General features: G+C 39.8%; 1 protein-coding gene across 1 annotated transcript in view; it reads right to left on the reverse strand.

The window, feature by feature from the left end:
- dock11 (dedicator of cytokinesis 11) overlaps positions 1–25,676 on the reverse strand; it is a 52,650-nt gene that overhangs the window by 2,444 nt on the left and 24,530 nt on the right. Inside the window, exons 19-39 of the mRNA XM_034857367.1 lie at positions 24,743–24,835; positions 23,055–23,178; positions 22,046–22,158; positions 21,460–21,549; positions 20,535–20,656; positions 20,356–20,425; positions 20,143–20,268; positions 19,586–19,657; positions 18,708–18,854; positions 15,545–15,628; positions 15,042–15,153; positions 13,628–13,809; positions 12,248–12,361; positions 10,799–10,874; positions 7,839–7,927; positions 6,168–6,288; positions 5,812–5,878; positions 5,626–5,673; positions 4,934–5,079; positions 1,765–1,880; positions 1,395–1,532 (exon numbers count right to left, since the gene is read on the reverse strand). Of these exons, the coding sequence (XP_034713258.1) occupies positions 1,395–1,532; positions 1,765–1,880; positions 4,934–5,079; positions 5,626–5,673; positions 5,812–5,878; positions 6,168–6,288; positions 7,839–7,927; positions 10,799–10,874; positions 12,248–12,361; positions 13,628–13,809; positions 15,042–15,153; positions 15,545–15,628; positions 18,708–18,854; positions 19,586–19,657; positions 20,143–20,268; positions 20,356–20,425; positions 20,535–20,656; positions 21,460–21,549; positions 22,046–22,158; positions 23,055–23,178; positions 24,743–24,835 (2,250 nt within the window). The remainder of the gene's footprint in view (positions 1–1,394; positions 1,533–1,764; positions 1,881–4,933; positions 5,080–5,625; positions 5,674–5,811; positions 5,879–6,167; positions 6,289–7,838; positions 7,928–10,798; positions 10,875–12,247; positions 12,362–13,627; positions 13,810–15,041; positions 15,154–15,544; positions 15,629–18,707; positions 18,855–19,585; positions 19,658–20,142; positions 20,269–20,355; positions 20,426–20,534; positions 20,657–21,459; positions 21,550–22,045; positions 22,159–23,054; positions 23,179–24,742; positions 24,836–25,676) is intronic.

Here is a 25,676-nt window from a genome sequence, read left to right on the forward strand (position 1 = left end):
GTAGCAGCAGTGATAGTGCTATGGCCACTTCTGAACCCTGACTGAAAATTATTGAAGATATTTTTGTCAGCTAAGTACTGTTTTAACTGTATATCCACAAGTGATTCAAAGATCTTTGACAGAACAAAGAGTTTTGATATTGGACGGTAATTATTCAGTTCTGATGAGTCTCCACCTTTATGTAGAGGGAGAACATAGGCTGCTTTCCAACTTTTGGGAATGGAGTTGGAAAGAAGACTCAAATAAAAAATATGCGCTATAGGCTCAGCAATCATATCAGCTGACACTTTTAACAGAAAGGGATCCAGATTATCTGGACCTGCAGACTTTTTGTGATCAATGTCTCTGAGAGCTTTATGAACTTCTGACACTGAAATCGGTTTAAAATGAAAGTATTCCGGATTTACATTTTCAGTTTCAGATGCTGACATGGCAGGACATGGGACAGATTTATTGACGGTTTGATTAAATATGAATCCCGCCTGAACAAAGTGTTTATTAAACTGATTGACTATAGCTGCTTTGTCCTTTATTTCATCTGAACCAATGAAAATCTGTTCAGGGAGGTTTGAGGTCACATGTGCACCTGACAAGGATTTAACTGATTTCCAAAACTTTAAAGGATTGTTTAAGTTTTCTGTGACTGATCTCATTAGATCACCCAGTTAATTAAAAACCTTAATTAATTATTGTTTACTCTTTCTGTTGTATGTTGTGATTTTACTCATTTTGTTAAGCACTTTGGATACCTGCTGGTAGTTGTAAAGTGCTATATAAATACATTTTGATTGATTGAATTAAGGTTGAACAAATTATAAATTGTGTCTTCGGGATTTTCTCTGTACATGGGACTGAATCATAATAAACTACAGAAACCTCTCCCACTCTTACTGTAACCGAAACAAAACATGCCAGAACAGAGTCTACCACGCTGCTCTCCTGTGATTCATCACACAAGCAGCCTAGTAATACCGCTGATACTGTACTATCAGTTGTATCAGTATAGAAGTGGGTGGTCCCTTCCCTAGGGAACTTTCTTCCACTCCCTTAATGAACTGTGTGAATAATACATTTTAAAATAAGAAATATTAGGAGTACAAAGGCAGCAAGTGAATGACTAAAACAAGGCAACAGCAACAAACACAGGGAAACAGGAAATATTTACTTTAAGCGTCCGCTTTTTTCCTCAATGATAAATGACATTTCCACTCAATAGTGCTTCCTTGTTTGATTTGTATAAATAGCACAATGAGAGACCCCAACACACGTAGGTTGGACAAGTGACAACATACGTCACTTCTGTTTGTTTAATCGTGGTGGGAAATGTTGTTGGCAGCGTCCAAACAACAAAAAAATATCCCAGCCTGGATGTGTGCTTTTGAGTGTCGACATACCTTGTTGATGAAAGCCCTGAGCGCGGCAAACACGTGTCTGAGGGCGGCTTCTGATTGGCCAACTTTGAGGAAGGTGAGGTAAACGTCAAACACCTTCTTCATCAGGGGGTTGTGACCGTCGCTGTCTAGCAGCTGGGTCTGACACACACACGCACGCAGGCGCACACACACACAAACACACACACACACACACACACGTCATTATTATGTATGTTCATTTTAGTCCATTGTCAGTATTGTACTGACAAAAAGCAGGTAGACCCACATGCTTGCAGCAATGACTGTTTCTTTTAATATCTCGCCATTCAGGTTTAGTTTGTGTGTGTGTGTGTGTGTGTGTGTGTGTGTGTGTGTGCGTGTGTGTGCTGACCTTAAAACACTGAGTGAAAAGAGAGAGGACATCCAGGACACTAAGGGACACCTCGGTGGAGATGTTGCCCTCCAGCAGAGCCTGATGATGGATCTCTGCCTCTGATGGCCCGGTCCCTAGAACACACACAGACCACACACAGTTGAAAAAAAGAACTTCAAAACACAGTGTCTGGTAATGGTTCATATACAGAATACATAAATAAAGAAGAAGAAACGCATCCATTACTCAGTTCTGTGTAGAAGAAGCTGATGATTACCACAGTATCAACACTGTTCCTGATGTCTGCCCTGCTCTGAGGGTGAATCTAAGATACCCTACCCTACTAAAAATTAATATTTTTTGCTACGTTTACGTTTCGCGTGCACAGTATTCTGGGGTTGCTGAGCCCTTAAAATGGAGACATTTGGGTCACTGCTTCCCCCGTTTCGGTTTGAAACCTCTGGGGTTGCTTTGTAGCCGAGGCATGAACAAAAAGAGACTTTTGGAAACAGCGATGCTTAACGTTACATACTGTACCTTTCGGTAACAGTTTCACCTCGTCATCAGTCCAAGCAAATGAATGCCTGCTCTTACTTTTCGCCTTTGTTGTTCTTTCTCCTCCTTTGTTTAACTGCAGATAACGTCAGACAGTCTGCTTCCTGTGTACACCAGCATGCGCATGCCCGGTGAATGCTCCTGTGATATATGGGTTGTCAGACGTGTTATTATGAACAGAGATTAGTTCTGCTACGGAGCTTAAACTCTTGGACGGAGATTACCAATGTCTCAAAATGCTACTACACTTGAGTGCCAGTTCTCCAAAGTTCTACTCTATGTTTACTTTTGCAGAACGACAGCGGAAGAAAAAAGCTGCATGTAAGACCCAGAGTTAGAAAGTTGTTGGAACAATCTGTCCCGTACTTTAAAACATAGTTTAATTAATTCGTAATAAGTGTATTTGCATTAACGTTATTGGAGTTTTACAATTTTTTTTTTTTTGAAAAGGTCAGAAGGAAAAGGACAACCATATTTTAAGGGGGAAAAGGGCTAATTTTGCAACATCATGCACACACAGCAGTGGAGTCTGTGACACACCAGAAAATGAAAAACATATACAACAGACATGTGTTTAGAAAGAATGGAAAATGAATGCAGCACAGGCCAAAATCTGCTTATATCTTGTCCCGCCATCTAATGGCACCAGATCCTAGAATAACCGTAACAGTAGCCAGCATGGGCTTCCCAGGGGATGATGAGAGATGTGGTGTCCTTTCGAGACTTAGCTGAATCTTGGATCCTGGCGGAATTCAACTGGGTGACTCATTTTCTGAGAGCCGCACATTCTGCTTCATGATGAATTACGCACAACCTCGTACGATTTCATGTGACAAATGAAAGATTCTTTGAGTTTTGGGTTTTACACCAGCAAACTGTGTGTGTGTGTGTGTGTGTGTGTGTGTGTGTGTGTGTGTGTGTGTGTGTTTCTAACATTTGTGCTTAATTTTCTCCAGACCATGCAAGATTAATTTTGCATTAACAAATCGTGCGGCCGTCTCCTTACTCAGGGTTCAAAGTCTTTCTTACGTAGTCATGTTTAAACAAGACTTTCTTCCAGGTTTCAACACTGACATTTTGTTTGGTTTAGTCAGGCTGAAGTATTAGACTGTTAGAGATTAGAGAGAAAAAGTGGTCTGCTCTGCCATAAAAGCTGTCATTGTCATCACAAGTGTCTTTTGACTTTTTCCTGATTATAAAAACATAAGAAATAAGATAACACAAAGGAATGAATTAAATTATTGAAAAGGTTACTAATAATAATAATAATAAAAATAATAATAATTTATACTTTATTAATCCCACAAGGGACATATTTGACTCTGTTAGAACACACATTACACACAGGACTGAAATATACACACATGCTCAGTACCTATTCATGCACTAATGGAGAAATGTCAGAGTGAGGGCGGTGGACAGCTGAGGTTGCCTTGCTCAAAAACACTTTGGCAGTGCCCAGGAGGGGAATTGGGCACCGTCCCATGCCAGTACCACCACCGTACTTTGGTCCGTATGGTGACATGAAACGGTTCCCAACCCAACTCCCTACAGACGGAGGTATAGCCACCACTGCCATTGTACTTTTCTGTTTGGTTGGAGGTTGTTTACTGTTGGGTTTGTCCATGTCACATTCAGCATGGCTTTGTTTTACTGGTCCAGTAATTTCATTATAATTTCCTAGATCATTTCCTGGGTTATGCAATTTGCCACTAATCAAAGAGACAGTAATAAGTACCGACTGATTTTTTAAAAGTTTTTTGGAAATTATATATTAGTTACATGGTTGTGTAGAGAAAACAGACTTCCACAACGCCATTTAACCCTTTGCAAAAATGAATGTATTACTGGAAACTTTATTTTCCATATTGTTTAAATAATATACTCTCCTGTAATTTACAGGGGCTTGAGGAAGTTTACACACCCCTGCTAAAGTTGATTAAAAATAAGAATAAACATCTTTTGGAACTGGTTCTCAATGTCTTAATTCAAATGAATTAGGAAAATCCATATCCCCATGTCTATCTCCATAGAGATGAGGAACTTTTCATAAGATCATCTCTCAATGCAAATCATAAACCAGCTATTAAGCTAACTGAAATAATGCCATGTCATATCTATGTGATGATGGGGGGTTAGCTTAATTCCAAACGCTAAGGGAACTTTATTAGGAGACTTAGTATCCTGGATCCATGAAATTACTGGCCTTTGAAAATAAAAATGTGCTTGGCTCTGTGGGAATTTAACATAGGGGTGTGTATACGTATGCACCCTGTATTTTAAGGAAGAATATTTATTTATTTACAATATATTATTTGTTCACAAAGAAAACTGGTGTCCTTAAAAGGTTGGATTTTCTTTTTTTTAAATTAAGGCATTAAGATAAATTTCCAAAAGATGTTTTTTAATTCCTCTTTTTAATCAACTTTAACATGGGTGTGTAAACTTTCTCAAGCCACTGTACATCTACATTGAAAAACACCTTCTCAACAAGTCCTTTTAATGAACCTTTCTAGGACAGTACAATTACATAACAGTTCCTTTGTTACTGGAAAATTATAAAGGGCATGAAAATAAACACACGATAAAATGTGACCTAAAGTTTTGCATATGAACTGGTTTGTGTGGTTACCGATATTGAGAGTGAGGGAGGTTTCCATGGTGCCAAACTGGTGTAACTTCGTCTGCATGAGGCTGGCTCGGTTGCAGCGCATAGCCGGCATCGTCTGTGACTTCCTGTCTGAGGAGAACAGCTTTGGCATGCATATGTCCTGACTCCTGTATTAAAAATACATCCACAGAGAGAGTGCATTTATTTGTATGAAAGAGAAGAGAGGGAGATACAGAAAGGATAATGAGAGCCTGCAGTTATGTAACCTATTATATTAACATACAGTAATACGCAAAGATCTAAGACTTTTTCTATGAACACAAAAGACTGATTTATCTCAAATATTGTTCACAAAACTCTGTTAGTGAGCACTTCTCCTTTGCCAAGATAATCCATCCACCTCACAGGTGTGGCATATTAAGACCCTGACCTGGGACCTATTAATGACCTGGTGTTGTCTGGGCTTTCCCTTTAGTCTCATCATACAACAACATAGTGTTTCTGGAAATTACACAAGTCACCACAGATCCTAATTTAGTAATGTTCCTGGATTGGAAAGAACATGAACGTTATTCTCAAGAGACAAGGATTGATTACACCTAAATTCCAAATTGTAAGCCGAACAAGACAGATCATGACCAAACACCCATCTAAAAAAAAGAGGGATCTAATAATAAAAAAAAAAAACAGTGCTGTTGGTTTTTCACACTTACCGGACAATGTTCCTTTTCCCAATGTAACGGAGCTGAACCACACAGATCCTGCAGGGAGAGTGAAAATAATAGAAAATATTAGCAGGAGCTCGATTAACTTTTATGTTTTCAGTCCTGGTATTTTTCTATAACTCAAGTTTACTGCATGAAAACAGTCCATTGTGGTGTTTTTTGCATACTACTCACTCAAGCAAGCTGAGGAAGTTCATAATGTCTTGAGGGCTGATTTTGTTCCAGTAGGCCATGAGAGTGTCTGTGGACAAAAAGAAAGCCATGTGTTATTTTTTTAACCAACCACTAATCAATGTTTTGTCAGATGTGAATAAATGAGTCCCTGTTGATATTAGAGGTATGTAGCTAAACTGACTAAACATCCTAAATAGGACGTGGCTGGCTGACAATAATAAGTCAGTTGTTGTTTGTGCAACAGCCAAGCCAAGATTCTGAGTAGACTCTATCCTGAAATAGCAGAGGGGACAGTTATGTCATATCCTGTGTGTAGTGAATGGAGGCCTGACGTGAGGTTAGAGATAATCACTGACCCTCGGACAGGGTCTTGACAATGTGCAGGAAGGAGAGCAGGAGGCCCCTGATCTCATACTGTCCTAGTCTGCCGATGGGAGGCATGGGGCTGCTGCTCATGGTGGAGCCACGTCTCTGCAGCTGGAACAACACGCACACACACACAGACACACACACAGACACACAGACACACACACACAGACACAGAAAAAACCTCAATGGTGAGATATTAAAAGAAACAATTATTGCTGCAAGCATGTGGGTCTACCTGCTTTATGTCAGTGCAATATCAACAATAGACTAAAATGAACAATACATAACAATAAACTTTATCTATATAACACTTTTCTGAAATTGGCTACAAAATGCTTTACAAAATCATTTGAAATAAAAAAGAAAGTAACATTTCTAAAAGATTTCCCAGAAAGTCAAATAATGTCATTTAATGTGGTGTTTCACAGATGTGTGATTAATTGAACAATGGAGCTCTATGACACAGAGGGATGAGACATACCAGTCGTTAGTTAGTACTTGCTAGAAAGAAGTGTATATTGTTCCTTTAGGTCTGCACATGGCATTTGTTGACAGTAAGAAAAATATAGAATTTCGCCGGCCTTATCCTTTTACAATTAGTGTGCATAGAGGATGCTACTATAGATTCAACTATTCCAGCGAGAGAGAAACTCCATGTAATGATGTCTATAGATTCTCGTGTCCACAAATGGTCTGCACATTAATGATATTATAGCTGTATGACTCATTTTAGATGAAACTTACAAAGGAGCAACATGTTTTTGTAAGACTAGCGCGTCTCAAACTGTTTACAAAATGGAACTATCTGGAGTTTTCAAGCAGAAGTGAGGAGAACATCTGCACATTAGTTTGTGTAATAGGTCAAGTTCAGGAAAAGATGTGGCCTAGAAGTGACACAACTTTGCAAAAGGTTTTGACCACTAGTTTTAAATTACCAGCTACCATAAACCAAAAAACGATGTGCTGAAAAATGCTGCAAGTTTGTATTTATACAGGTGATAAATAATCCACTCCAGTCCTACTTTATTCAACAGCTGGATCCATGACGAGACGGCGGATGCACACAAAGCTCCGTCATCAGAGCAGGAAACGTCTTTTCCAGTATAAACCTAGTAGCATGTCTCCTTCAGCACAAAAAATGTGGCGTCTCTCATGTGGTGTCTCTCATTCCAAAAGAACATTAAGATCAAATCAGTGGTTGTCTTTGGCGTATGTACATGAAGATTGATTCAATGCAATCCCATCTTATTTGATGTGCAGCGGTTGCACAGCAGGAACAGTGAAGGACTTGTTATGTTTGCCTTGTGTTCATCGACAGCAGCCACTTCACACTGAGTGGGCAATGTGGTACTGTTCAAAAAGAAATGTTTTCTTTAAAAAAAATTACTTTCATGACAGTGTGTTACGAGAAAATGTACTGTGGAGTCTTCAGATTTGTATCCAAAACAGTGTGTGTACGTGGCATGAGTCTTAGCCAGTTGGTTATGAACAGAGTTGGACAAATCCTGCACAAAGGGTTTGACAGACCCCCCCCCCCCCCCCCCAAATCAAATTTTTCAAGTGCAACAAAGCAAAGATAGGCCCATGTGCCAGGCTCTGCTGGGGCTACTTATTATGACGTTTTTGGTAGTGGGGCGGCAGACGTGAAATGTTCTCACCTCAATGCTGTCTGGTGTTCCTGAGTCCATAAACAAAGAGCATCTGGAGTCGTCTCTCCTCACAACATGGCCGTTCTGAGCGGGCAGACCTGGAGCCAACACAGTGCAGTTTTATTAATGCCAATTGAAAGCAGCACAGGAAGCGATACCTCAAATTCACAATTGCACATTTATTTGATCCAAAATAGACACCAGGCGCACTGGGCACACCCATTAGTACTGTATTATTGGCTTCCCGCATAATATCTGACAGATACACAGATCTTAATAAGCCACGCATCAAGGGATAAGTCTACTGATTTTCAAACAGCAAGATCTGTTTACTTCTCATGGGAAATAATAGTGACCATGTGAACCCACATGAACCCAGCTGTAAGAAGTCTTCCGTGGCTCTGGAGAGGCATCGTAAAATCTCAGAACATAACTCTAAGTTATGTCACCGGGGAAATTAAGCTATTGACCTGCATTTGGGAAGATCCTGAAGAGACTAAAGTTCAGGATATTTTCTTTTCTCTTTATCTATGTGTTGTGAGCTCTTGGATACACTGAACCTTTTCACAGATTAATATTTTAAAGGTCCCATGTTGTAAAAAGTGTGATTGTTTTAGCATGAATGTTTTAGTATTAAGCAGTTCAAGGGGCTTGCTGTAAAAGTATCAAAATGTTCAATCCACAAAGAAATGCACACAGCCCAAAACTGTGCCTTTTAACGAGCCGTCAGGACTCCTGTACGGGTGTGAGTTACAACTATACTACACATAGTATAGTATTTGGGGTGGCAGTAGCTCAGTCCGCAGGGAAGGGAGGGTTGCTGGTTCAAGCCCCCATATGGACCAAAGCATGGTGGTGGACTGGTAACTGGAGAGGTGCCAGTTCACCTCCTGGGCACTGTCAAGGTGCTCTTGAGCAAGGCACCGAACCCCCAACTGCTCGGAGCGCCTTTGCATGGGCAGCTCCCTCACTCTGACATCTCTCCATTTAGTGCATGTATAGGTACTGAGCATGTGTGTGTAATTCAGGCCTGCGTGTAATGTAATCATATGTATCAGTCCCTTGTGGGACTACTAAAGGATAGATTATTATAGATAGATTATGTAGGTAGAAAGTGTCATTCCTCGACTGCAATGATGGTGCAGAGACTCCGAGAGCACAGAGCCGGAGGACCGGGAAGCATTGACCAATCAGAGCAGACTGGGCTTTTTGTTTTGGGAGGTGGGCTTAAAGAGAGGGTGAATACAGGTATATTTAGATACACAGTATGGGACAAATAATGTATGTTTTTATGTATTTATATATTAAAGCTGGTAACTATTAGAAACCTGTCTAAACCTGAAAGTTTGCATAATATGTTACCTTTAATGCACAATGGGAAGATTCCATCAAAACCTCTACCTCAGTTCAACAGTTTAATCAGAATATAAACTAATAAAATGACATGATAGTGAACATAGATTAAAAAGCTTGTATGTTGCACTCAATGTCTATTTCTGACTGCTTTTTTTTTCTTCCTTTTTCCGTAAAAAAAACAAAGACAATAACAACAACATAAATCACAAGATACCTCACAAACATGCAATATAATAACAGACATTAAAGACTATGCAGTCAAGTTGTTGCATAATGTATTCTCTATACATTCTTAGAGTCCACAGGGTGCCTTGACCATAGTCTAAGCAAGCCCCACAGTAAGCAAATCTAGAAACTCCTTCAGCCAGTTATCCTGTTATAGTAGTCTAATTTGCGTTTTCCAATTCACAACACAATTTTCTGAATACAACTACACTGAGAAATACAGAGAGAGCTGTGTGGAGCTGGTAGTCCTAATAAGCTGTATATCAACTCATTTGGCAATGGCTTTAATGTAATGGATGTTCAACAATATCAAAAACCTACGCATTAAAGTTTTAAGGAATATGAACATTTTAAAATATTTATTACCTCAGTCCAAAATCTCTTTAACAATGGACAAGCCCACAAGTAATGCATAAAGGTACCACGCCTACCACAGCCATGCCAGCACAGTTCCACTGCATTGGGTCCATTTTTTTGAAACCTATGTGGTGTAATATAATCTTCATTTGTGTAACTTTATACCTTACACAGTTGGACATGGATGTTGAAAGTACTTTCAGTATAATAATAATAATAATACATTTTATTTATAATGCCCTTTACATTTCAAAAAGAAATCTCAAAGTGCTACAATTAATAGGGAGTTAAAAACAGTTTCCAGAGTACGATAAAATTTACAAGGAATAATAAAACTAAAATTAAAACAATTACTGTTTAAAAGGCCAAGGCAAATGCTATGCAATAGAGATGAAAGATTTGGGGGGGGGGGGGGGAATTTGACTACAATTTTCCTGCCAGAAATTGCAATTACGATTCGCAAATTTTTCTTTTAGCTACATACCGTATTATACTCGTAACACAGAGTTTCCCTTCGGGAATCAATAAAGTATTTCTGATTCTGATTCTGATTGCACCCTCTGCAATCAGGTTAAATAAAGTAATACAAAAATAAATGAAATATCAACTGAAATAGGAGATTTTTGTAAACAATCTGTGATATGTAACATTATTCCAGTATTTATCTTATGAAAAAACAGCAAAAATCTAACTGAAAACAGTAACAAAAAATGTTACATCAAATGTTACCAAACATTTAACTTAATATTTCACATTCTATTGGCTAATCACATTCTTTCTAATCGCGATTTGGATTTGAAAACGATTAATCCTCTGGTAAGTGCTATGATGTATGCAGCGCCCATTCCCAAAAAAAGAAATAAACAATGTACAGCTAGGGCTGTTTGCAGAGAGAGGGAGAGAGTGCTGCTAATGGACCAAGATGTGTGTGACATAAATTATGCCTCTGTGGGGATGGTAATGGATGATCTGTAAACAGGAAGAGGCCAAATGCCTTGTGTACTGGGAAGTATCTGCAGTTCTGAACTCACCATGGTCTCTCTCAATTGCAGTGCTGATTCTCCTGCTGTCTGTGGAGCCGGTTGATATCAGGTCATCTCTGGAGCCCTGGACAACCACAAGATAGAAGAAATAAACTCTGTAAACTTATGTTAACTGTTACATACTGGAACAGTTGCTTCATCTTTTAGTCAAGTCAGATTTCACTATAAACAATATGTGAAAGTCATTTTTTTAAGGTACAAACTAGGGCTGGACAATTAAATGAAAAATGCATCAACGTCAAAATTCTGCAGCTGTTATGGACGTATTTTTCACATGACAATAATTTTGATATTTTTTATCAAACTAAAATGTGACTTTTTCACGAGACATTTTCATTTCAAGAAATGTGTGCTTTCATTCACACATTTTCAATAAATAGCCCGCTTTGTGAGTTTCTTTCAATTATTTTTAAATCACAAAAATAAGCACTCTTATAGAAAAAAAATATCTCACCTTCAATATTTGAACCTAATTACAGTACAAAGCTTGCCAAAAAACTATGAGGACTAAAGAAAAGAAAAAAAAAAAAAAAATTAAACCTTTTTTCAATTATTGAGGTAAAATGTGCAATTAACCGTGATTTTGATTTTAGGTCATATCGTGCAGCCCTAGTACAGACACTCTCAGACTGATACCATTTTAAAGTTATTTCACTAAACAGTCAATGTGAAAACACACCAATCTGTCTTTTTTGACAGCTATAACTGTGAGTCTTTCCAAAGAATTTGGAGCACTGTCAAATGTGCTTGTTAAAATCTTCTTTATTAGGGCGCCCGGATAGCTCAGTTGGTAGAGTGGGCGTCCATATATAGAGGTTTTGAGTCAAGTTATGAATCGTGATTATGATTGTCTCCTCATGATGACAAAAACAGAGCAATGGAGAAAAACAATTATTTTGCACATTACGTTTTGCAAGTAAACTCTTACTTTTTGCTATATATGACAAAAAAAGTTCAACCAGAAAAAAGTATTACGAGATATTTCAAAGCTCAAGACGTTGTCTTTGTTCATTTGTTGAACTGTTTTGATTGTTTTTTAATTCAAAAATTGCAACATCTTTCAAAAAGAGTAATTGTGTCAAATAATCGTTATTTCAATATTGACCAAAACGATTGTGATTATGATTTATTTCCATAATTTGGCAGCCCTAGTTCCAAGCCACAACTGTCTTCGTTATGTGCATATGATTTAAGGCGCATTTGTATTTGAAACAAGCTTCCCGTTCACCTGATGATTGAGGCTTGAATTTTCAGATGTTTCTTAATGTTATAAACAAGACATTTTGAAGGGAGTAGATGGCAGTGTTGCCAGTTGGTGTGCAGTAGGTGTGCAGATTTTAAAAGGGATTAAGGAAAATTGTTAATCACAAAAAAGAAAGCAATAACTGAGCACTATGTAACCCTGCTGTGGACATCCAGGGTTCCGAGGAGACTCACATTGAGGCCGAGCCCGGGGCTGGAGGTGTGCGGCTGGGCAGACAGCTGCTTCAGGTTCTGGTAGAGTAGCTCAAAAAGTGGCAGGTAGAGCATACAAATCCTGGCCTGCTGGTTCTGGAAAATTAAATATGACTAGATGAGTTCTTTATGTAAATGAATGCATTGATCAAACTGTCAAATGTCTGTATAAATACTGTAAAGTGACATTAAATGAAGTTACAGGGCCAGACAAAATGACCACACCTGTAATAAGAGAAGACCGTTGTAGGTTCAAATTAAACACACAGTTGTTGCCTGCACACACACTATTCAAAAGCCAACTGCGGCCAGCTGCTATCAATGGGCCATGGACTCTTAAAACTAGCTTGTTTGCATAACAGACACCAGAATTTTGTTGGAGGGGTGAACACACAGTTAGACCGCAGTTAATTGCACGTACAGATGGGGATCTGTGCCCAACTTGAAGCCTATGAAACATTAACTTTTTGGGTGCAAAAAAGAAGGATCTAATTCAGATAGGTTGCACTGTAAGATGTGAGCCAATGTGTGCATTTTTTATACTTCAGTGATTGCTTCAGCTAAAATGTAACATAGATTATTAACTGAACAGCACGGCACTTTGACTTTTACTTAATCAGGTCAACATCTGACCTAATTCCATGTTGAATTAGTAATATTTATTTGGGATCTCTTAAACTTCTGTAAATGATGAATATACTGTACACACTATTGCATGACTTAACAGGTCATTTGGTCTCATATTTATATGGTCCCATGACCTTTAAAAGCCAGGCGCGTTTGTACCTTGGCACATTGCTATTATATTTTTATTTCTAATCTTTTACATGTGCGTGTGCTGCTGCGCTTCCCTGTGTGTGTGTAACAAGCACAGTGTGTGCGTGCTGTGCATAAGCTTAGGCACTTTTTACTAATGCACTGTTAAAATAACAATGAGATGCTGCACTTTTGACTTTAGACCAGGTTTTTGTTGGTCAATGGCGCAATCACTTCCAGCTGCCTCAAGATAGCAATACGCCAAGAATTCACCCGAACGCCCCTCCCTATAAGACCAGTAAGCCAGTGGGCGCAAAGATGGGTGCAGCTGCATTTGCTATTTAAACGACTCAGCCGCTGGATAGGAAAGTGACAACTGCATTGGTCTTAAACTAGCAAAGACACTTGCGTCAGGCTTTGCGCTGCTCTGGGTGTAAGATATAGGGCCAATAAAGTTCAGTGTTATCAGTGTGTGTGTGATACAAAGTTATGACTCATCTTGCGAGTGTTATTACTGTCACTCTCCAAATGTAACTCTTATGAACAAGGACTTTGTTCTGCTTGTCTTTGCTTCCTCTCATCATGAAGTGCGCTACCCTTCCTCACCTTGAATGCAGTATATCGATCATCCATGGCATGTTTAATGAGAAGGTTCTTGAGAACGCTCACGGCCAGCTGTCTGACCTCGGGCCCTTGCTGCAAGGCCTCAGCCACTTCTCTCAGCAGCAGGCCAACCAGGAAGTGGTTACGGCAGTATTCTTCCGTCAGGCTGAACTCCAGACTCTGCTCTGTGGTCAGGACAGACAAAACGTGTCAGTATACATCAAATGTGCTGAACTGATAACATTATGGCTTACTGGGACACCCTCTTGGACTAAGATTGAGGAACTGTTTGGGGGAAATTTCTTAATTCTAAAATCTGATAACCAGTCTGGTGAAATGTGTTTTTTTAAGCTAATTACTTACTCAGTACATGCAATATAATAAATAGCGTTCAATAAGCTGTAATGCAACACAGACGCAAACATTCAAAGTGCAACTTTTCGAACAAATATGCAACACAATCTTAACAGAACCACGTAACACAATCATTGAAACATAAATTACACCCAAAAGGGAGGAATTACAATAATTCATGACTCAATGCCTACATTAGGAAATGTGTAATGTAGAATCTGTATATTCAGAACAGACCAATAAATCAACAACATTAAGAGAGACGTGCCACTGGAAATGAGAAGTTGTCTGTCTCAACACAAACAATGATGTAGAGTTTCACAATAATGCTGTGATAATATCAAAACAGGCAATGCAGCCTGGGAACTGAGCACCCATCTGCAATTATCTTCTCGAATGACAGAGACAGACAGACAGGCAGGCTGAGGGAGAAAGAGAGGCCAAGAGTGAACCGCAGCTTCCAGAAAGATGTTGCAGTCGTAGTGTTTGCAAGTCACTACGACAAGAACGGCCAGTTCAATTTCCACACAACAGCCAAGCTACTCTCCTCTACGACACACAGGCTCAGGCACGGGAAGGCGTTAGCCTAGCATTGGCATTGTGCTGATTGAGTGAGTGGGAGTGAAGGTAGGTGTAGGTGTCCTATGAGAAAAAAAGGGGAAGCTGACAGGATGGTGGGTTAGTGCAGGTCAGAACAAGGAGGTGCAAGTCGTTTGCATACGGCAGAAAACGAAACGGTGGTGGCGTTGATGTAGAGTATGGTTCGAGGAGCATCACCTACCTACAGGGCCAAAAAGCTCCGTCGCATACGGAATAAAATCTGACCACAAGCAAAACACAAAAAAAACAGAGAGGGGTTGGGAGTAAAAATAAAGAAATTGGGAGTGGAAGTGTAAACAAACCATGCAGCATTTACACAGCACACAGTTGTTTTATTTTTCACTTGGTTGTGTCAAATGTGGTGTCAACGAGTGCCGCTTGAGCTAGCCAGTGGTTACATACAGTATGTGCTAGGAAGCTTAATGCATTCAATGGAAGGCAGGATTCGATATCTGACTCTCACCTTGTACCCTCTGCAGCTTGGTGCGCCCGAAAGCCATTGGCAGGTTAAGAGGGATGAAGTGTTCGTGGTTACAAATCGTCATCAGGAAATCAAATTTCATTTCAGTCAGCACCTGTGGCAAACATAAGTAACATGAGTGCGTACCCTGCCCATGCATAATACAAATTTCTATCAACCACCGCAGGGCATAAATGTCATATCAATATTATCCCTAAGGCTAATAACGGTTTCTCAAACAAATCCTTTAGGGTGTCCAAGTTGGTTTAATTTGTTAGTCAAATGAGCTGGTACAGATACAGACAGAGTGGCAGGTAGGGCAGGAGGAACAGAAAGTTTATCTGTTAAGGACACATGAAATACACAACAAGTCCGAAGTATCTCATCAGTAAAACAAAATAAATTTAATTAAGATTATTTTCAGGAATTAAGTTTACTATTCTCCTCTTTTCAACGGCGTGAAAAGAGTGCAGTTGTTGTGTTTCCCACTGAATCAGATCATATACCTTTGGATCTTTGAGACCGAAATGACACATGTAGTGGTTGACCAGGCCGAAGGCAAAGCCTCTGTTCATGACGGTCAGGCACCTCTGAGAAAGAAGAAAGCTAGGTTAGCACGTGTGCTGCATTAGAATTTGCAATATGTGTTATAAGAGACAAAACAAACACATTTTTTAGACTGTTGTGTTCAGGAGGGGAGTTACAAATGAAAAAAAATAAAATAAACAGTTGCAAGAAAAGTATGTGAACCCCTTGGGATTACGTGGAGTTTTGCGTGAATTGGTATTAAAATGTGCCCTGAACTCATCTAAGTCACAACAATACAAAACTACAGATATCAGACTACTGATATTGGATGTGTTGCTGACAGCTGTCCTGCCCTTTAGAAACACACAGCTCTTTTGGGTTTACTGGTTTCAAAAAGCCCTGTTTGATGAGAACAATGCCTCGCAGAAAAAAGCTCTCAGAAGACCTACGATCAAGAATTGTTGACTTGTATGAAGCTGGAAAGGGTTAAAATAGTATCTCCAAAAGCCTTGATGTTTATGTGTCCCCGGTAAGACAGAGTGTCTACAAATGAAGAAAGTTAAGCACTGTTGCTACTCTCCCTCGATGTGGTGGTCCTGTAAAATTGACTGCAAGAGCACAGCGCTGAATGCTTCATGGGTTAAAGAAGAATCCTAGATTGACAGCTATAGACCTACAGAAATCTCTGGCACATGCTAACATCTTTGTTGACACATCTACAATAAGGAAAACATTAAACAAGAATGGAGTACATGGGAGGACACCACGGAGGAAGCCATTGCTGTCCCAAAAAAATATTGTAGCACGTTTGAAGTTTGCAAAAGAGCACCTGAATTGTCCACAGCACTACTGGCAAAATATAATGTGGATAGATGAAACCAAAATGGAGTTGTTTGGGAAGAACACACAACACTATGCATGGAGAAAAGAAGGCACAGCACACCAACATAAAACCTCATCCCCACTGTAAAACATGGCGGAGGGAGCATCATGGTTTGGAGCTGCTTTGCTGCCTCAGGGCCTGGACGGATTGTTGTCATTGATGGGAAAATGAATTCCAGAGTGTATCAAAACATTTTGCAGGAAAACGTACGACCATCTGTCCGCCAACTGAAGCTCCGCAGAGGATGGGTGATGCAACAGGACAATGACCCAAAGCATACAAGTAATTCAACAAAAAAATGGCTTCAACAGCACAGAATACGCCTTTTGGAGTGGCCCAGTCAGAATCCTGAACTCAACCCAATTGAAAAGCTGTGGCATGACCTTAAGAGAGCAATTCATACCAGACATCCCAAGAATATTGCTACACGTTGTGCAGGTCTTATCTGCAACTACAGGAAACCTTTTGGTTTAGGTTATTGCTGCAAAAGGAGGGTTAACCGGTTATTAAGTCCAAAGGTTAACATATGTTTTCCTCCTTGCACTGTGAATGATTACATATTATGTTCAATTAAACCATGGCAACATCTAATTTTTGTGTAGTATTATTTTCAGCAGACTGTGGTTTCCTATTGTTGTGACTTAGATGAGTTCAGAGCACATTTTATGACCAATTTATGCAAATTTCCATGTAATCACCAGGGGTTCACATACTTTTTTTGCAACTGTATAATGGCAGGAACAGCCATGTAAGAAGCTCAAGAACCAGGTTTGTCAAACTCAATTTCCCTAAGGGCCACACTGGATAAAGAGAATCACATCAAGGGCCAGGCATGCACATTTCATTGACATGCTTTTATTGCCTTAAAGTTAGCAAATAAGTTCCCTTGCCATCAAAGAGTTTAGCAAATCAAGCAGAACAATTATTCTGACTACATATTTAAAAGTAGACTACTTAAAATAAATTGGGATTCTGATGGGAGGAAGTACCTGAGAGTCAATCTTTCAAAACATTTCTACATCTGTAAATTACGATATTTTAATTTCCAATATCAAATTAGATTTGTCTCAGTGGAATAAAATCCCCTTTCTGAGTGAAGCACAGAGGGTGGAAGCAGTTAGAAATAATGTACAAGACTTTTATATTTGTTTCAAACCATCCCATCTGAACTCTCAAACGGACAATTCCAGGATCTGGACAGAGTAATTTTTTGATTTATTTGGCGGGGGAAGAAACCTTGGCTAAGGTTTAAGACGCTTCAACTATCCAAGGAAAATGGAGGTCTCTCCTTGCCTGGTCCTACCAGACTTGTACATTTCCTTTGTAGTACTGAAAGGAAAATTGATTGGAAGTACATAGGTGGCGGAGCCAGGCTAGGTCTCTGCCTCCCAAATATAAAAAATTGCTATAGAGCAGCACAGATAAAAAATCTGGGAGATATATGCAATCCATCCTTTTTTTCTTCAGTAAATTCAGCAATATTCCTCTTCAAGCTGTTATGGGTGATGATGATGCCTTAATTAAACATGTGCGGGTTTCCAACCCATGGATAATGTCATGCCTCAAAATTTGGTATCAGGTGTTAAAAGATCACAGCTCCCAGGAGCCATACCTTGAGATACGCTGATACGAACCATACGATGAGATGGATAGCTTATGATTCAGAATTTACACCCATCAGAACAGATGCAAGATTTGAAAAAATGGGCTAAAAACGGTCCGGTAAAATATAGTGACCTTTACAAAGATGGAGCACTAAGACATTTTCAGCATTTAAAAGTGCACTTTTCTAGACTTCTACAGTTTTTTTGCAACTTAGACATTATACTGACAAAGTGATCACAAAGGCAGACATAAGACAAATTCGGGTATTCTGAAGGTCTCCTTAACAAGTCGGACCCAGGTCGCAGGAATGTCTCAAAATTGTATAACAAGTTGAATGAGTTAAGTGGAGTCACAACTACCTGTTTCACAGGTTCAAATACGCAAACTCACTAGCTGTGTGGGAATTTCTCAGAATCAAAGTCTTGGAACAAATCTTCCAAATTTATTGTGAACCTTAATTGATATGCAGGTTGGGTCAGAGTTTAGAGCCAGCCTTGAGTTTGACACATGCTCAAGACCCTATGACTTGAACAACTTGAGGATCAGAAACTATCTCAGGGAGGACTTACTGTAGAGTAAGTAAGTTTCCCAACAATCAGCATTTAGTAAGTTAAATCAGGTGTGTTGCATGTTTTTGCCTGTGGCGTTCAGACCTTGATGAAATGGGCCAGGCTCAGGTTGATGCAGCGAGCTTCCTCGAGGATTTCCATGTGGCGGATGGTGATGTGTGGCATGATGGACAACACCAGGGACTGGAGCGCCTGGTGGAAACTGTCAGGGAAGCGCTGGGGCCGCGGCATCTAATGAGATGGTCAGGACAAATTTGTAATAATGGGTCCCTTGAATTACATGCATCAAAAAGTTTAAATGTCAAACAGTCAGAGACATTACAAAGACAGACGTCCAGTATGTAGAAAGGTATATAGATACATTTTCTCTAAACAGATTAAAGTTAAACATCTTCTTACTAACAGCAGCATACAGCTACAGCCATCACTTTGGCGTTGCTTGTTACAACATTTATAAAAGTAATTGCATGCACATCCCATCTTCTGGCAGGTGCAGGACAAAGGCAAATACTAAAAATGTAATGTCCACAACAACCATAAGTAAATTAATAAAAAAAAAAGTTACCTGAAGAAGACCCAGTAGGGTTGCAACATTGCCTTTGCATTAAATGATGGGAGTTTAAAGCAGTGTTGCGGACAGTTGCGGACAATTTTTTTCGCATAGCTTACAACCCAGATGAAATGCAGAGCCATGGCATCAGAATGTGGAATATACACACATTTTAATGATTCCCTACAAGTCTCCTGTTATTTTTTTGAGTGCGTGGGAGGTTTGTTTAAATGTGTTTACATTTTTCTAAAAACATTATGTTGTAGAAATTGGCCTGTGAGATCCATGCCAGGAATAAACATTTTAACTTTCAGGTTGTGTCACAAGCAAAGACTAACACTATAAAACTCACAGATGTGATCAGCTGCTCGAACGTAATTTCGCAAAAGAAGAAGAAATTCCTTAAACCAACCTTTATGCGGTTTCCCTCTTGCAGGTACTGGGCCATGGATTTGGCCATGGTTTCAAAGAAGAACCAGGAGTACTACAGAAAAGCAATAAAAGACAACTGGAGTTAGACTACTATGGTTGTTTCCCAATATGCTAAAAAGAAAAATTCAATTCAATTCAGTTCAAATGTATTTATATAGCGCAAAATCACAACAGCTATCTCATTGCGCTTTTCATAAAAGAGCAGGTCTAGACCAAACTCCGTGATGTTATTTACAGAAACCCAACAGTTCCCACAAACACAAACACAGAACAGTGTTGATGACTGAAAATGTGTCTCTGAATGTCACAGAGATAACATTATAGTACAAGCAGCTACATGCTGAAGTATATCTTCTCTGGAAGTGGTCACAATGTAAGTGATAAATTTACTAAGGTCGAAATTTTCTGTTTCGAGGACATGATGAGCCTGAGATTTTTGAGATGACATTTTAAAGGCTAGTATGCCACCTTCTGTTTAATATTGGTACTATAACTGGACTGGTGCAGGACCTGTATGGATAAAGCCAGATCACACACCTTGAGCAGTTTGTTGCTGGTGTTGAAATCAGCTGTTTGCTTGAGAGTGGCTGTTACAGCGGTGGCCAGCACCTCATGGGTGGTTGCTGAGTGTCCCGACGCAGGGTTGTTGGTTACAAACACATACTAAGAAGAAAAAAACAACACACAAATCAATTATGGAACTGTTTTGATTCTACAACCCATGTAGAGCTATTTGTGTTGGTAGGTTACCTTCACAAAGGAGCGCAGGTAGTGCTCCAGGCCCTCCTCGTGACATCTGGAGACTATATGTATGATCACACTGAAGGCATAGAGACAGGGCAGTGTTATACTGTGAGTTTTTTTTTTGTATCAGTGTTAAATGGTACAAACCGCAGCCACAATTATTTTTAAACAAGTAGACAACTGACCGCAGAGAGTTGACAGCAATCTCATGGGTTTCTTTGGTTGCTGCTGTGAGCACGCCAAACAGCTGCATCAGCACCGTTGGCAGGAAGTTGATCATTACTTGAGTCTCCATGGCATGCAGGCACTATCGGAAGGGAGAAATAAAAAAGCCAATGTAAGTAGAGGTGTCCAGAATACTATTTTTAAGCAGCATTAGTTGGGAAGGGATTAGCCAGCCAGTGCCAAGCTAGAGCAACTAACGTTGGTAATGATGGCAAAATAGGAAACATTAAAATTCAAAACCAAATACCTGTTGCCTTTTTTTACACAGAAAAACAGATAACTTAGAAAAATATCATGTAAGGGACTTGAAAAAAAGTTAGTTTAAAGGTGCTCTAAGCAATGTCACGCGTGTTTTAGGCTAAAACATTTGTTGTCACACACAGCACACATCTCCTCACTATCCGCAAGCTGCCTGTCCCCAGAACACACTGTAAAAAAAAAAAGAGGTTCCTGTTTCTGACAGCCAAGGGTCTACAAACACACTGTGCCCACCTGCACCACAAAGCATACCAAAACAGTGTTCCAGCTTTCCAGAAAATAACCGACAAGAATGAGGAAGAGGGAATATGTGTGTGAATGGAAATTGGTGCAGGTACTGAAATTGAACCTTGTTGATGGGAGTTGAGCTGATTCATCACTACCTTTCCAGTAGTGATGGCACTTGCTGTATATGAGAGGTACTGTAAGAGGTGATGGTTCTCAAAAATATTGATTCATTATGAATTATACATAACAAAACGTTTCTGTGAAATCCCAAAATGGCTACAAAGAACTGCAGTCTTTGAAGTGGATGGGAAGTCTGGTAGTGTCACATGACTCTAATTGAGATATAGTAAGGAAGCGTAAGCTCATCTTAGGGATCCCTGCTCTTACAGTAACTCTTACCTTAAGGTATTTTATCAGTTCTGCTGGGTTGCCCTCTGATGTTGTCCTCATCAGCTGGCAGTGCTGGAAGAATTTGTGTAGATGCAGATCCTTTGGAACAAACAGTAAAATATTACTATCATCCACACAGTCTCCTTGTACCAGCTACATCAATGCATACTGTATTTGTGTATTCAAAGAATAGTTAAAGGAAAAAGTGTTATACCTGAGCATATATTGTTGATGCTACATGGGTCTTCACTTTGAACAGTGTCTTGGCATTTTCCACCCACTTGATATCTGGTTGGGACTATTACAGTACACACAAATATTAGTCATTTAAGTTGTTTTTTGTTTTTGTCAATAGAGATTGAGACGTAACATTTGAGCTATCATGTCAGCTGTAAGAAAGACAGCGTTATCATGCAGTGTTGACCATGTGTGGCCCTTTAATTTGTCTTTACACATTTAGCTCATAAGTTAGCACTTTAGATGACTGAATCAGATTTCCGCAGTATTTTATTCTTTGAATCATTTGCACGTCTATTAGCTTTCATTTTAGCTTTGACCATTAGTGGGGTCTTGGTTTAAGGGAATAGGACTGTACCTTCCTGGATTCCTGACAGAGGTATCCAGGAGGCAGGGTGGCTGCTACAGGCAGCTGGAGCTCCACTGACTGCATCCTCCCGTCTTTTAGCAAAGGCATCCATGAGTAACCCACTGGAACACACAGAAGTAACAGTGTTGGCTTACTGGATCTCAGCTATCAGGATACATACCATGAAACAGCCAAACATACTGTAATTTAAATCAGAGATCTTCGGGCACCCAGATAGCTCAGTTGGTAGATATACCCATATATAGAGGTTTACTCCTCTATGCAGCGGACCTGGGTTTGACTCTAACCTGCAGCCCTTTGCTGCAAGGCATTCCCCCTCTCTCTCCCCTTTCATATCTTCAGCTGTCCTGTCAAAAATAAAGGCTGGAAATTTCCCAAAAAATCAAATAAAAAATATAACAAACAGGACTGGTGACAAAGCGCCAATCGGTGGGCTGGGGAACTCATTGCTGCTCTTTGCACATGATGTGGTCCGCATAGCATCATCGGCCTGTGACCTTAAGCACTCATTGGATCGGAAGATTGGTCGGAAGATTGGTCGGAAGATTGGTCGGAGAATCGGCACACAGGGATTATATCTCCAACCTGGCCAGAGAACGCCTCGGGATCCCCCAATTGGAGCTGGTGAATATGGCCCTGGAGCTGCAGCCCCGTAACCCGACACCAGATAAGCGGACAAAGATAGATGGATGGATGTATAATGAATAAATAATATCAATTTCATTTCATCCATTCTGCCCAGTTTAATATGAAACTCAATTGTATACAATTTATGTGGTAGGGGTCCCCATTTGGTCTCTCTCAGCTGAGGAGTTCCTGGCCTATAACACATTGAAGACCCCAGGTTTAAATAAAAAAGGAAAAAAAACTCTTAAAACATGAAAACTGTAGCCAGCAATGTGGTTTACCTTTCTGTTCCTTTTTCTTTTTAAATAATATTGCATTCAAGGACACATAAATACAGTCAGAGGCAGAGGGAATTCCCCAGTCCACTCACCCAGGGACTCTACTCCCTCCCTCTTCTTGCTGCTTGCCTTGCTGCTGGACTCACAGCTGATGTGGTAAAAGGTGAAGAGGATGTGGTGTTTCTCATGAACGTGGACCGGCAGCTCAATCTTTACCTGTACACAGTGGAACAGGTCATTGCTTTAAGCTTAATATATCAACAACATTTCAACTAACTGACATGAGAAAAGGACTATCCTGTTACCTACCCGTCACAATATCAAAGGTTGTGCCAGTTGTTAATTAATGCTTTACTAGTTATACTGAAAAGGTTTTATCTTGGAAGGAAGTGCATTTTCTATCTCATCAACAACACTCCCCACCCCACCCCCAACACCCCCCTCATCCCCCTCATAGGTACAGTAGTTGGAATGCATTAGCAACTGTTATAATTTCTCTACACGTTTGACTTCACTCTAAAATAAATGTCTCTTATGTTCCACAAAAAGAGGTTTTTTTTTAAAAGGGTATCTCCACATTTCCCATTCTTTCAGAAATAGTGAAAATGGGTTGTTTATTTTTTTGCCAAACAAAACTGGTATTAAACAAACTGAAAGTGGGGCATCTTGTTTTCTCAGCTGTCTATCGTGCACAGTTTGAATTATCTTTGATTCAAATCATTCAGATTGGTGCAACCTATGCCTCGTCATTCCCATGTTTTCACTTTGAAATTGATATGAATTACTGAACATGTTAATTTGCATATTACATTTCAACACGTGATCCAGTATTTGTGAATCCTTGAAAATTGATTTTAGTGCAACCTAAAAAAGAAAAGAAAAGAAACCCCTTATCACCAGAGGGCAGCAACAGCAAAGAAATGTATTTTCCCTTTGTCCTGCAAGTGCTAATTTACTTACAGGAAGTGAGACATACAAAATCCCTTAACTGATTTTCTACTGATACACATCTACAAACCAACAAACTGCTGAAGAATATCATGAATGAATATCATGACTCTCCAATTTGTGACGTGAGTATAAATCATTCAGTTAGTGTGTTAAATTGTCAATCTTAGTCTTGGAAAAGCAGAGGCTTCCATTTGATTGTGACTATGTCTATGATAAAATGTCCTAAAATGTCAGAATCCCTAAATAAAATCTTTGACAAGGAAGATAATCAATTAAATGAATATTTTATAGAGGGTATAGAGGATAAAAAAGACTAAGCAAGATATGTAAAAAATAAAGATCATTGTCCCGTTTAGATGGAAATTCTCAAGCATGCGGAGGTAAATCCCAGTGAGAGTGCCTGTGTGTGTGCATGCGGCGGCGGATCTTAAGATCCTAATCCTTTTGATATTAGGGCCATATGCCCCCCCCCCCCGCTCTACCTGTCTAACAGTATCCTGACCATCGCGCTTTAGCTGAGCTCCTGGCTTCATATGTGTGCAAAGACAGGTCTGTGACTTTGTCATTATAATTGCAGCTAAAGTTGTCAGCGCCGGTATCAAAGAAAAGATTCCCCAATGGAAAAAAAAAAACGTATGATTGAATTGAATTGAATAAAATATTAATTAATAATACTATTAATTTTAGTCGTACTTTACTATCTTTAGTGGTACTATAATTGCCACACTAACTGCTATAATAATAGTGTGTCTATGTGTCCCAACCGTCAGCGGCAGATGACGGCCAAAAGTCAGGGTCTGTCCGAGGTTTCAGCCTCTAAAAATCTCACCTCGTCGTAGAACTCGGGGCTCTGATTGTGGTGCAGGACAGCTACGTAGGCGCTGCTGGTGAAGAGTGAGTCTCCCGGCTTGCTGTAGATGCACTGAAAGGCAAGCAAGCATATCGGATTAGAAACTCTGGCTCTTTGATGTTGAGGCCACAGTGGTGAGTAAGGGCTCAGAAATCTGAGATTACTGACCATATTTTGGAGAAAATACTGCGTCGTATACATCTTTGAAGCACCAACAGATTGAACAAAAACTGAGTAACCAAAGATGGGAACCCCAAATTATCAAAAGCTAACTAGACAAGATGGGCCTCATCAGTGACAGTGCCCTCCCTCCGCTGCTGGATGAGGATGAGGACAGAAAACCAACAAACACAGAACAATTAAAGCTCCTGGACTTCACATATGATGACATAAATACTCATTTTTCTTTAAAAATGGCAACTAGAGCCATTGTGAATGCTGGATTGTTTTTATGAATGCACCCTCAAACTCTAGGAGGGACATTGCATAACCAAAGTTCTGTTTTGTATCAGAGCAGCAGCCACTGCACTAAGAAGTCCTGTGCAAAATATTAACGCTTGACCTGGTCAGGATATTTCTAACAAAGGGCGACAAAGGGGAAGAAAAAAAAAAAAACTTCAGACCTGTTCTGGTGGCGGGTTTAATACTGTAATTAGGATGCTAACAGATTTAGTCATCTCTAATGAACAATAATGAGTAGTGCTGGCTAGAGGGAAGGACAGAGTTCTTGAGCCAGCTGAAATGGAGTTTGATTGGATCAGGGGAAAAAAATATAAAAAAGCTGGAGCCTCTGCAGGAGGACTAGATGAGCCTGGAGGATGGGAGAGGCTCAGAGAGAGTTTAAATTCTCCGCTCAGTCTGGGAAAAAGCTGGAAGTAGAGGAAGAGGTAGGGAGGGGGGGGGGGGGGGGGGG

The sequence above is a fragment of the Etheostoma cragini genome, chromosome 19 (genome assembly GCF_013103735.1).
Source record: "Etheostoma cragini isolate CJK2018 chromosome 19, CSU_Ecrag_1.0, whole genome shotgun sequence".
In the NCBI taxonomy this organism is placed as follows: Eukaryota; Metazoa; Chordata; class Actinopteri; order Perciformes; family Percidae; genus Etheostoma; species Etheostoma cragini.